Source organism: Astyanax mexicanus, chromosome 19 (assembly GCF_023375975.1).
Source record: "Astyanax mexicanus isolate ESR-SI-001 chromosome 19, AstMex3_surface, whole genome shotgun sequence".
Taxonomy (NCBI): domain Eukaryota; kingdom Metazoa; phylum Chordata; class Actinopteri; order Characiformes; family Acestrorhamphidae; genus Astyanax; species Astyanax mexicanus.
The window spans coordinates 32,767,192-32,779,289 of NC_064426.1; the positions used below are offsets into that span (position 1 = coordinate 32,767,192).

At 36.4% G+C, this 12,098-nt stretch overlaps 1 protein-coding gene across 1 annotated transcript in view; it reads left to right on the forward strand.

The window, feature by feature from the left end:
* Positions 1–12,098, forward strand: part of LOC103022787 (beta-1,4 N-acetylgalactosaminyltransferase 2) — a 37,779-nt gene that overhangs the window by 22,208 nt on the left and 3,473 nt on the right. The window contains exons 7-11 of the mRNA XM_022673102.2: positions 3,250–3,430; positions 5,971–6,057; positions 9,277–9,458; positions 11,004–11,147; positions 11,860–12,088. Coding sequence (XP_022528823.2) covers positions 3,250–3,430; positions 5,971–6,057; positions 9,277–9,458; positions 11,004–11,147; positions 11,860–12,088 — 823 coding nt within the window. The remainder of the gene's footprint in view (positions 1–3,249; positions 3,431–5,970; positions 6,058–9,276; positions 9,459–11,003; positions 11,148–11,859; positions 12,089–12,098) is intronic.

Consider the following 12,098-nt stretch of genomic DNA (forward strand, 5'->3'; position numbering starts at 1 on the left):
TGTTCTGTCTTATTAAAATCTTCCATAACTGTGCTGGGACTTCGTACGTAAATATGAAAATAATATTTCATAACTTTCATAAACCAGGCATATTTCGCCCTAAATGTTTATTTTCTGAAAGGAGATACGGCTAAATAGATAACTGAAAAGCTTTAAAATGGCATATTGGGTGTCTACATTAAACCTATAAGTATTCATAAACACAGCCAGATATTAAATATTATATTTTTCTGGCCCGCCGGCGGGCCAGGGCGTGTTAAGAGGTTAACCCCCTTTTTACTCCTCTATACTGTATTTTATATATGGCCTTAGGAGCAACAGGCATGTTGAGAGTAAAATACACCCTAGCTTGATCGGTAGAATTGCAAAGTGAGTGACTGAATGTTATTGTCACTTAACCTACATTTCTTAAAAATCAACTAAAATCCAGACTTTGGATTTATCGCAATAATAACAGTAATAATCCGGTGTTACATGTACAATTATACTATTGGGCTAAGCCGAGCCCGGCACTGTTAATGCAGGGGAGTTGTAAAGAAATAGAAGCCCTGCACTCAGCAGCTTACCGATTTTGGGCCTTTTTTTTGAACAAGTCACCAATATTTTGGGACAATGTTACCGCCGTTTTCTTCCGTTTTCGCTCCTTGTCTTCTTTTTTTACCCATTTTCTCAAGTAACTTTCCCCTGATTCTTATTCTTTCCACAAGCTAAGAACAGAAATGGGGGAATTGCCGCCACCTACTGGATTGGTGTAAAACAGTCTGAACAAAATGTGTAAAGAGAAACATTAACAATTTTTCTTACTCGTCACTACTCTGGGGGCAGGCGGGGGGGATTGGGGTAGCTGAGGGGGGGTTGTGGGGGATGGGGGGGGATCGAACGAACCCTTCGATCCCCCCTGGCTACGGGCCTGAGGTAGTGAAGAATCTTGTTAAATTACCTAACAAAGCTATTTCTAATCTATTCATTTTCACTGTGCATTGTGAGCTGCTGAGGATTGCTCAATACTGTTTCATTTTAGTGTCTTTCAACATTTTACGGTTTTATACCCGCCCTAAAATCAAATAGGATATTAACAGGTTTAGTGGCACTGCTGGCAGCAAGATGTCCCCCTTTTTAAAAAGCTTCTTTATAAAGGTGGACTTTGTAAAAGATTTTTATTGGGTCATTCTTCATAAACCTTTGAAACATTTAATGCGTCAAAACAACCAGATAAAAATTGTTCAGAGTAAAAACACCAATGCTCTTTGCTATCTTACACCCTGCAAAGAGTGTATCTTCATGCCTTGTACCCGTGATTGTTATAACAGTGCCAGAGTTTAGGAATATATCTACACCAATAGGCATGGTGGTCTGGAAGTGAGGTGTGTTCACGTACAAGGCGTATTTTTTGCGCCCTCATGATACCAAAGACACACCGACACACCCTAACCAAATAATAGCCAGGCTCTGTGAAAAAACTGTTACAATATAAAGAGATGTACATCTGTGCGTCATGTACCTTCACTCCTCTACCACATCAGATAAGCGTTCTGCTTAAAGGAGACGAACCAGAAAGACAGATTCCAGACAATTGAAAAGAAGCAACACAAAACATGATCTTATCTATACAACTTTTTTTGAAGAACTGCATTTACTAATGGGTCTAAACTCATCATGGCCCTAATCCTAAATTTAACCTTAACTTTAAACCCTAAATCTGATCCTCACCTGATCCTCAACTCAAAACCCAATCCAACCAATCATCCTGGCCCTAATCCTAGCCTGAACCTTAAACCAGAACTTAATACCAACCTTAACCTCAACCCTTGACCAATGGTGACCTTTATATATGCGAGTATTTTTTCTTTACTTAGTTCTTGCCATAAAATGAATTAGAACATTACTCAAATAGGGCTATTCCCTGTATACCTGTAGCTCTACCTCTTCACAACTTTACAACTGATTTCACCAAACACATTACGTTCAGCACAGCTGTTAACTGAAAGCCTGAATTCCAGGTGACTCTACCTCAAAATGCTAAAAACTAATCTACTAGTCTAATCTAATCTAGTATGTATTCTTTTTTTTTTTTTTTTACAATTTTTGTTTACTAAAAAAAACATGTTTTTATTCATAGTTTGAATGACGTTTGGATTAACTTTTTGCTGATACTGTATAGTACACATACTTTAATAGTAAATAAACAGTAAATAACTATTGATATTGCACTTGGCGCTGAATTGGCTCCTCATTCTGGAGCCGTTGGGTTTGTTGGTAGGTTGTTGTATTCTTTTGTTATACTTTAAAACTAAAGTTAACCAAAGTTAAGCTAATCTATTAATTAGTTAATAAGATCCAATTAATATTAGTTTTATGAACACTGTATTACCGTGAAAAGGAAAAGGAAGTGTGCAGCTTTCCATCTCCACGGGTTTGTTATTACACAGCCCTAATTACAGCTTGTGACATAAAGCTTGAGTTGACACTTCTACAGTATTTCAAATACTGGTGTTTACTAATCTGCACAACACATTTTAGTGGTTTTCCTGCACAAACACAGCTAATTAACCCTTTCAGAGTTTCAGAAGGGCACAGCAGGGAAAGCACTAAAATGTGCAGGGCAGGGTGCCCCTTCCCAGAGCCAGGGTTGGAAACACTGGAATTATTTACAAACTGTATAGTGGGGCACACAATAATTTATCATGCACTGATTGTATTTCATCTTCTTGTTTAATGTGATGAGACTGAACATAATTAAAAAAAAAAAGCAGAATGTATTTTTGAAATGTGTAAGAGTTTTTTAAGGAGAGTGACAATTTAGAGAATTAATAATTCATATTGCATTAAATCTAAAGCAGGTTTTTATTTATAAGGAAAATGTTATTATATTTAAGGAAAAATAATTTTCCTTTTACTAAAAATATTGCAAAACTACATAGAAAACAGTCGACACTAACAAAATATCAATTATTGTGTTAAATCCAGATTAAGGTAAATTAAACTATTATACCTATGAACTAAATAGCGAGTGACATAGTTGATTTATTTTAATGCCACAAAAAAAATCAAAAACCAATAAACAAAACTGAAAACAAAATAAGAAAAAAATAATCAGCTAACATAAGCAAGTGCTCAAACTGCTGCTTTCAGTATTAGTCTCTACTGGATTTCTCTAAAGCTGCTTTGAAGCATTATTAGTTAATAAAAGTGTATTTAATTTAATTGAACTGATTTATTTGTGTTTGTGTTTACCCACTGTGGTTGCAGGTGTCTCTGAGTGTGCAGAAAGGAGTGCTATCAGTGAGCAATAATCTAGCAGAAGTGAATGTAGAGGGTCAAGGCCAGAGCAAACTGACTTTCTCCTCCACAGACCTGAAAAATCTCAACCATCTGCTGAGCGGAGTGGAGTACACCAGCACTGTCTACCACATCAACACACTCGACATGGGTAAGACCTAGTTAAAGCAGCAGTCCGTGAGATTTTTTCTTTTAATAAACTGGAAGCAGGAGGATTCCTGAGGTAGGAGGGGATGACTAATTCTAATTAATGGTGTCAGTTTCCTGTCACAACCATCCCTACAGTGCCTAATATACAGCTCCGGATAAAAAGTAAGAGACCACTTTAGTTTTTAAATCAGTTTCTCTGATTTTGCTAGTTATAGGTATATGTTTGAGTAAACTGGACATTTCTTCCAAATTCCAAATAAAAATAGTAATTTAGAGCATGTATTTGCAGAAAATGAGAAATGACATAAAAAAAACTAAAAAGATTTCAGACCTCAAATAATGCAAAAAAAAAAAAAAAAGTTCCTATTCATAAAGTTTTAAGAGTTCAGAAATCAATATTTGGTGGAATAAACCTGTTTTTAATCACAGTTTTCATGCATCTTGGCATGTTCTCCTCCACCAGTCTTACACACTGCTTTTGGATAAGTTTATGCCACTCCTGGTGCAAAAAATTAAGCAGTTCAGTTTGGTTTGATGGCTTGTGATCATCCATCTTCCTCGTGATTATATTCCAGAGGTTTTCAATGTGGTAAAATCAAAGAAACTCTTTTTTTTTAAGTGGTCTCTTTTTTTGGTTTTATGGTACTGCTCTCTTTTTGTAACATTTTGACAGACAGTATTTCATAAATTATACAAAAAATGAATAAAACATGAGCCAAACACACAGAATTTGCTCTGTGCAATTACATATTCTCTGCAAGGTCTCCAAATTCCCAAATTCTACAGCAAGTTGTCGACTAATTTTGGAGCATTTCTTTCGGTTCATTCTTAATGAAAGTCCAAACACTGTCAAATATAAATAAAATCAAATCAACACACAACAACACAACAATATGAACCATGGCAAAACAATACACAAAATTACATCATAAAAATGATATCTAAAAGTGAAAACAGATGCAATACAGATACAGGATACCTGGTACATAATCACAGCAATGATAAAATAACTATTGGTATTTCCTTTCTGGGGTGGTCCTAATGAGTGCCAGTTTATTCATAACATTTTTGGTGGAACTTCAAAAGTTCTTGATTTATTTTGAATTGACTGACCTTCAATTCTTAAAGTATTTGTTTTTTACTTAATTGAATAATCCTTGCCACAATATGGAGTAGTAATTTCTTAATGCTACTTACTGTATACCAACTCTATATGAACTCTTGACAAGATACAGCTGTTAACTGAAAATAATTTGACATTATATCTTAAAACATACATATATATGTGTGTATGTATGTATGTATGGGTCTTCAACGAGTAGAAAAAAAAGTAGTTTTTCTGGAAAAGTTACAACAAAAGCAGCAAGAACAATCTTATCTTTGTGTGATGCCAAAGCCATACGCATAAAGGGAAGAAAAAGTATAAAAACAAAAGAAAAGAATGAGACATTTGCGTCATCAGATAATTATTCTTGTAAAAGGAGACAAACTTGAAAGACTGCATGAATTATAGAGCAAAGGTCTTATAGCATATATAAGGTTTTGGTGTTGAATTGGCTTTGAGGTGAAAAATAAATAGTTATAATAGTAGAAATGGACAGGGCTTTTCTGTCCTGATTCTGATATGTTCTAATATGGTTTAGTATTTAAAGCGACAGTCTGTAAGTTTGGGGATTTGGAGAACTCTCTGGTGAGAATGTGAAATTGCACAGAGCATGTGGAAGTGTACTTTTAATGTAGGTTAAAGTAGATCAATTTAATCGATTTATATCTATTAGGGGTATTTATTACAAATAAGCAACTCAAAGTGGCTATTTTTAGCTTCGTATTTAAAATAACAGCTAAACATGGGCATTCAGTGTTTCTTAGGCTTTGCTATGAGGAAAATAATACACTTCTTTAAAGTAATTTCAAAGATATTCCAGAGCTTACTGTTCACCTTTATGTTCACTATCATGGATGTTAGTGCTTAGCACAAGATGCTTCATTTTTATTTTATTTTTTTCTTATACTTTTATGTCAAACTTTCTCCCATTTTTATCCCAATTTAGCTAGGCCAATTATCCCACCCATTAAGCTGTTACTTAGTTGTATGTCCCCCATTACAAGTGATGCCACAACACAAGGAAGATAGCACAGCGACTCGGTTCTGATACATCAGCTCACAGACGCCTTGTGCTGAGCGACATCACCCTAGGAGTGATGAGGGGAAAGAGCGCCATCTACCCATCCAGAGAGAGCAAGGCCAATTGTGCTTTCTCGGGGCTCCGGCAGCTGATGGCAAGCTACATGACCAGGATTTGAACCAGCGATTTCCTGATGATAGGGGCAATGCTTAGCCCACTGGACAACACAATGCCCCTGGATGTGTCATTTTAAAAGGATTTTGTATCACAGAATAATTTTAATTGTACTGGTAATGCTCTGTTCTGAAGTACTGGTAGATGTTCTGGTTGACAAGTCTATATCTATCTATCTATTTATCTAGCTAGCTATATTAATCTGTATTAATAAACCTCTATTAATGATCTTTTTCCACAGTCCTCTTTTCATTTGAGGAATATGATGCAATATTTCCAATTACAATCAGAAGGCCTGTAGTCCCTGTTCTTCACGACCCTGGAGAAGGTAAGAACACAAAAAACAAATGTTAAATTCAAATTATAAGCTGGAGCAACACAAACACTCCCCGTTGGAGTACATGTTTATGCAGAACATGCAAACACACATAACACATTCACACAACAATGCATGAGATCAATCCAAACTGTCAGATCTACACGTATACACATATTTCTGCTAACAGCAAAGGTCTGCTGTGTGAACTGTAAGCCTGACTCAGTACAAATGTCACACCATTTACGTGTGAACTCAATTAAAGTTAGAACAGATACAGTTTACGTAAGATATTTAACACTGCTGTTCATTTTAATTGCTGCAGTAAACTTCCTTAACCTCCAGGATGTACAGTTTTTATATTGTTCAGTATTGACTCGACTTACGATTCAAATAAAATTGGATGACCTGAGAATTTCCCAACACTATTTGCAGAGCCAGACAGCCAGCTGTTTCAAGAGATTTCCACAGTGATAAAGAAGCTAATGTTAGCAACTCAGTGTTTCTAAAGCCTTAATAACTAGATAAACAAGATGCCTCACATTTTTTAGCATTTATGACAGACAGCATTTTTCCAGAGTTATCTGTTCCACCCTAAATGCGTCAGCTATGGAGAACCAAGCCAGACAAAACAAACCAAAAATAAATTAATGAATAAAAAAAAAAGATTAACAATTCTGCATAGAAATAAATTAATATAACATCTACAGTAGTGCTGGACGATATGGCAAAAAATTATATCACGATATATTCCTTAATTTCGGTCGATACGATATAATTTCGATATCGATATAAACTATATAAAACTATATAAAATACTTTGAAGGCCTCAGAAAAACTGCTAAGAATCCCTGCAATGGAAATCTGTACACTACTGTCTGAAATCTTAAATTGAAGTCTTTAAAGCCTCCTCTCACAAAAAACTGTATAATACTTTATAAATAAAAAATTATCAGAATAAATCAATGCTCACTTTTATTTGCATGTAGCAAAATAAAAACATGACATCCCTGTCAAACATAAACCTATAACCTATATACAAATTACCAATATAAATAACTTTACATTACAACAGAGGCAGAGCTTCTTATTCTTTTGTAAACATACTTAACAGATCAAAACAAAAGTGCTTCAACCAGAATAGGGAATAGAAAAAGCCTTCATATGTATAAAGGGAACATGATATCCCTGTCAAATAAACAAACCTATATAAACTATAAATAACTTAGATACAACATAAACTACAAGTGTTTTAGCCAGAATAAGGAAGATATTGTGTGTAGTGAATCTGCTTGAGGTGGAGGAACGGATGTATTACTGTTGCTGGTCGGCTCCACTCTCCAGAACAATTTGGAGCAAGCTGAAGTCTGAAGTTTATCAAACCTTTGAAAGTCGAACCACTGAATTAGACCTGCCTCCCTCAACTATCCGCTCATTCTTCATTTAAAATGTCCTGCGATGAAAACGAGCGGGTTAGGGTCGGTTTCGTTTCATCGCGGGAGGTTTTAGGTGTGGAGCGGAGAGGAGCGGAGTGCAGCCGAGATCCGTTCGGTTAGGGTCTGTTTCGTTTCATCACGGGCGGGTTTTGGGTGCGGAGCGGAGCGCAGCCGAGATCCGTTCGGTTAGGGTCGGTTTTGTTTCATCGTGGGCGGATTTTAGGTGCGGAGCGGAGATCCGCTCGGTTAGGGTCGGTTTTGTTTCATCGCGGGCGGATTTTAGGTGCGGAGCGGAGCGGAGATCCGCTCGGTTAGGGTCGGTTTCGCTTCAAGGCGGGCGGGTTTTAGGTGCGGAGCGGAGATCCGCTCGGTTAGGGTCGGTTTCGCTTCATCGCGGGAGATTTTAGGTGCGGTGCGGAGAGGAGGCGACCCAGGTTTAGCCTAGCCTAGCCTAGCTGGCTACGTGCCTGTATGATTGCGTCATCACGCACTGACGTAGCCCGGCTATGTTCAGGGCTGCAGTGAACTGACGCCGCTAAAAAACGCCTGTCTGTAAATAATACATATCGATAAATCACAAAAATGATATCACCGTTATTGAAACATTTCTTATCGCGATAAATACCGATATCGAAATATTGTCCAGGCCTAATCTACAGTATTGATTTTTTTTTATTAATGCATATTTGTATATTTCTATGCATACATTTTCTTTTGTTTGATTTATTGATTCACTCTTTTATTTATTTATTTTTTATTATTATTTTTTTAAGTATTCAGTCTTAGCAGTCAACACACCAGTGAGAGGAACTAACTGAAGTTCATTTATTTCTACCCTGATTGTTTTTCATATTATTATTTTATGGTCCATAAGGATTAATTAATGTATTTAATTATTTGTGTTTTTATACTCCCGGTTTCTTTTTTCTGTTAGATTTCATGTTTTCCCGAAAAAAAGTGCCCTGCTTAAAATCAATCTTTAGACCAGCTGGTCATCCAGAATAAACATTACCTTAATGTTAATAATTAACTAGATCTTGATCTTGACCAGCATAGGGTATTTTTTTGGATGACCAGCTGGTCTTCAGATGTGTTTTACCAGGATGTAGATATTAATCCAAGACATTAATCCAAATAAATTCATATTAAGTGAATGCTTTTAAAATAGTCTCTTAAAGCCCTCTAGTGGTTGAGTCTATCCTTATAAGAATATGGTACCTTTAGACATCAAAACTTTCAAAAACATACCAAATTTTTACTTTTTATTTACCGTCATGCATTTTTATATAAATTGTCTAAAAATGCATATTTATTACAATACCCACTTTATACCTCTATACCTTTCAGAGTTCAAAAGATACATGATTAATCACAGAATTAATCATGTATTGTGTTCATATAAAATTTAAACATTTATCCTGTTGACACAAAAGGCAGCTTGACCCATAATATTGTATACATATGTTACAGTTTCATTGGTACTACTTTAAAACAAGATTACTCTTATTTTAAATGCTTTTAAAATCACGAAAAAACAGCTTAAACTGTTGCATCAATACCTGTTACAATTGTGAAGATGTCAGCTAGTGTTCTGTAAATGTAAAAATAAACAATATAGAATGTTAAGATAATTATGTAAAAGGTGAATGTACACCACATCATTACTGAATAAATAAGTAATCCAACATATATACATAGGTCTTTTTAAAGTTTCTTATAGCCCAGATCATGTAAATATTACAGTTATTTTGACCAATATCCCACAATAAAAACACCACTGTGCTTTTCTCTACAGATATCAACTCCCTGGTCACCATAGCAACTAAGACTTTCCTTAGGTACGGAGAGTTAAAGGTTCTTATCGACAGCATCCGCCAGTTTTATCCAGACATCAAGATAGTCATTGCTGACGACAGCTTGAAACCAGAACCGGTGTCAGGAAAGAACATCGAACAGTACATCATGCCTCCTGCTCAGGTACACGCACCTGCTGTTCATCGGAGTTATAATGATGATCATTATTTAATAACATATGGTTGTGCAGAATAAAACCAACAACCCTAAAACAAGATAAAGTTGGGACAGAACTGCATTATATATGTACTCTAATGATACGGTTAACTACTGCAAAGTTCCAATTTGTTTGATTCTTCTATATCAGAACATAGTAAAGCACATATACACATAGACTTATTATATTTACAATCATGTATCATATTTTTCGCACTATAAGGTGCACCGTATTATAAGGCGCACTACCAATAAACGACTATTTTAGGGTGACCAAACTTCAGTATTTCCCGGGACATGTCCAGGGAAATACAAACGTTTGGTCACCCTAAAATAATTAAATAAAACAAACAAAAACCCTAAAAAAAACTGCTGCCCTCATAATAACATTTAAGAACATGGCAAAAAACTCATTTATCTAATTCACATAAAAAGTAAAGTTATTGTAAAAAAGTGACGGTCTATTTAAAAAGCAACAGAAGTTGTTCATTTGTATCATTTCTAACATATTTAGGGTGTTTTTTACTCACTTTTTTCACTCCCACAACCTTAATCCTTTACAGCTTCAAAAACATGTATTATGCAAATTAGGTGTTGACATCATTTAGCCAGGTGTCCTGGTTTACCCAAATAAAAATATGGTCACCCTAGTCTATTTTCATGCATATAGCACTACGGATTATAAGGTGCATTTTATGCAACACTACTAACTGGTAACTAGTAGTAGGAACAGGGGTGTTGCCATGTCTTTAAAATTTAGCAGGCGAGACCTGTAAAGCTAAGCTAAGTTAAATAAACAGAACTGTAATAAAAAAATAAACATTTCAGACAAGTCAGATGAGTCACACGATTTTTGAATGTAAATGTACACAGGTTTCTCCCTTGAAAGCTGTTTATTTGGGTGAGTAAATCACTCCCGTTTAGCAGCTAATGCCACCCAGCCTAGCTAAACTGAGGAACTCTGAGTGTTCCGGGAAGCCAGGGTGATACTAGCTAGCGGTTCGTACCACATAGTGTGTTTTAACAAGGTAAACTCGCAGACTACAATCTGATACACAGCAAAAGAGCTAGAGCTGAGGTTAGCGGCTAATGCCTAAAACTGCTCCAGCAGTGTTAGCCGGAGTTAGAAACAGGCTGCTACGATAATACTCACCTCTAAGCGGCCAAAAAGCTAGTGCTTCACAAGGTTAGTGGCTAATGCTAATACTGCTGGAGAACTAAACTGAAACTCCTGTAAATGTTAAAAATGCTGTACTTCAGCGGAGTGGCTTACTGCTCCTTACAACCTAACTGGTAAAATTCACACAGAAGGCGCACCAGATTATAAAGAGCACTGATGATTTTGGGGAAAATTAAAGGATTTTAAGTGCTACTTATAGTGTGAAAAATACAGTAATAGTAAAAAAAAAACATCATAGGATTTAGTATCTTGAATTGCACACAACTAATTACTTTTCTCTGTGTCCATCTCTGCATAATGATTTAATGTAATTGTAACTCTCTCTTCCGCAGGGGTGGTTTGCTGGCAGAAACCTGGTCATCTCACAGATCACCAGCAAGTACTTTCTATGGGTGGACGATGACTTCATCTTCCACAATTACACACGCATTGAGAGCTTTGTGGAGATCATGGAGGCTGTTCCGGAGCTGGATGTGGTAAGCAATGAGGAAAGGCTCAGATATACTAGAACACCTCAAAAAAAAATTTAGAAAACCCCAAATTATCTCAGAAAATTAGATTATTATATAAAACCAATTGGTACTTTGTGTGCCAAGTCCTGCTGGATGAAATCTGCATCTCTATAAAAGTTGTCAGCAGAGGGAAGCATGAAGATTTTCTGGGAAAACTTTGGACTTAATATAACACAGTGGATCAACAGCAGCAGATGACATGACTCTCCAAACCATCACTGATAGTGAAAACTTTACACCTCAAGCAGCTTGGACTGTGTGTCTTTTCTCTTTTCCTTCAGCCGCTGGTCCCTTGATTTCCAAATGAAATGCAACATTAACTAATGGTCAATAATGGTTTGAAGAGGAATATCATATGCTGGTGCTGGTCTTACAGCACTTCATGCTTCTCTCTGTTCCAGCAGGACTTGGCACACTGCCCACCCTGCCAATATTACCAACTGGTCTTATATAATATTCAAATTGTTTGAGATCCTGATTTTTGGTTTTTCTGTAAGCCATAATCATTAACAATATAATAAAAACACTTAAAATATATATATTTGTGATGCACTAGTAGTAGATGATTGTGCTGAGAAACATGATGTGTTTGTGTGGAATAGTCTTTGCAGCTTTAGGATGATTTATGGTTTATTGTTTTTATCTTGAATAAATAAACCCCCCCTTTTGTTTTCAGCTTGGCGGAGATGTTGGTGGGAATCAGTTCTACTTCATGCTCACGTATGATGAGGGGGATGAGGTCGAGGGCGGCTGTATGAGGCGTTTTCACCAGAAGGTTCACGGCCCACTGCCCAGCTTCGATGGCTGCTATTTGGTAGATGGAGTGGTCAACTTCTTCCTGGCCAGGACAGATGCAGTGCGGAGGGTTGGGTTTGACCCTTTCCTGAGCAGAGTGGCTCACACAGGTGAGAAATC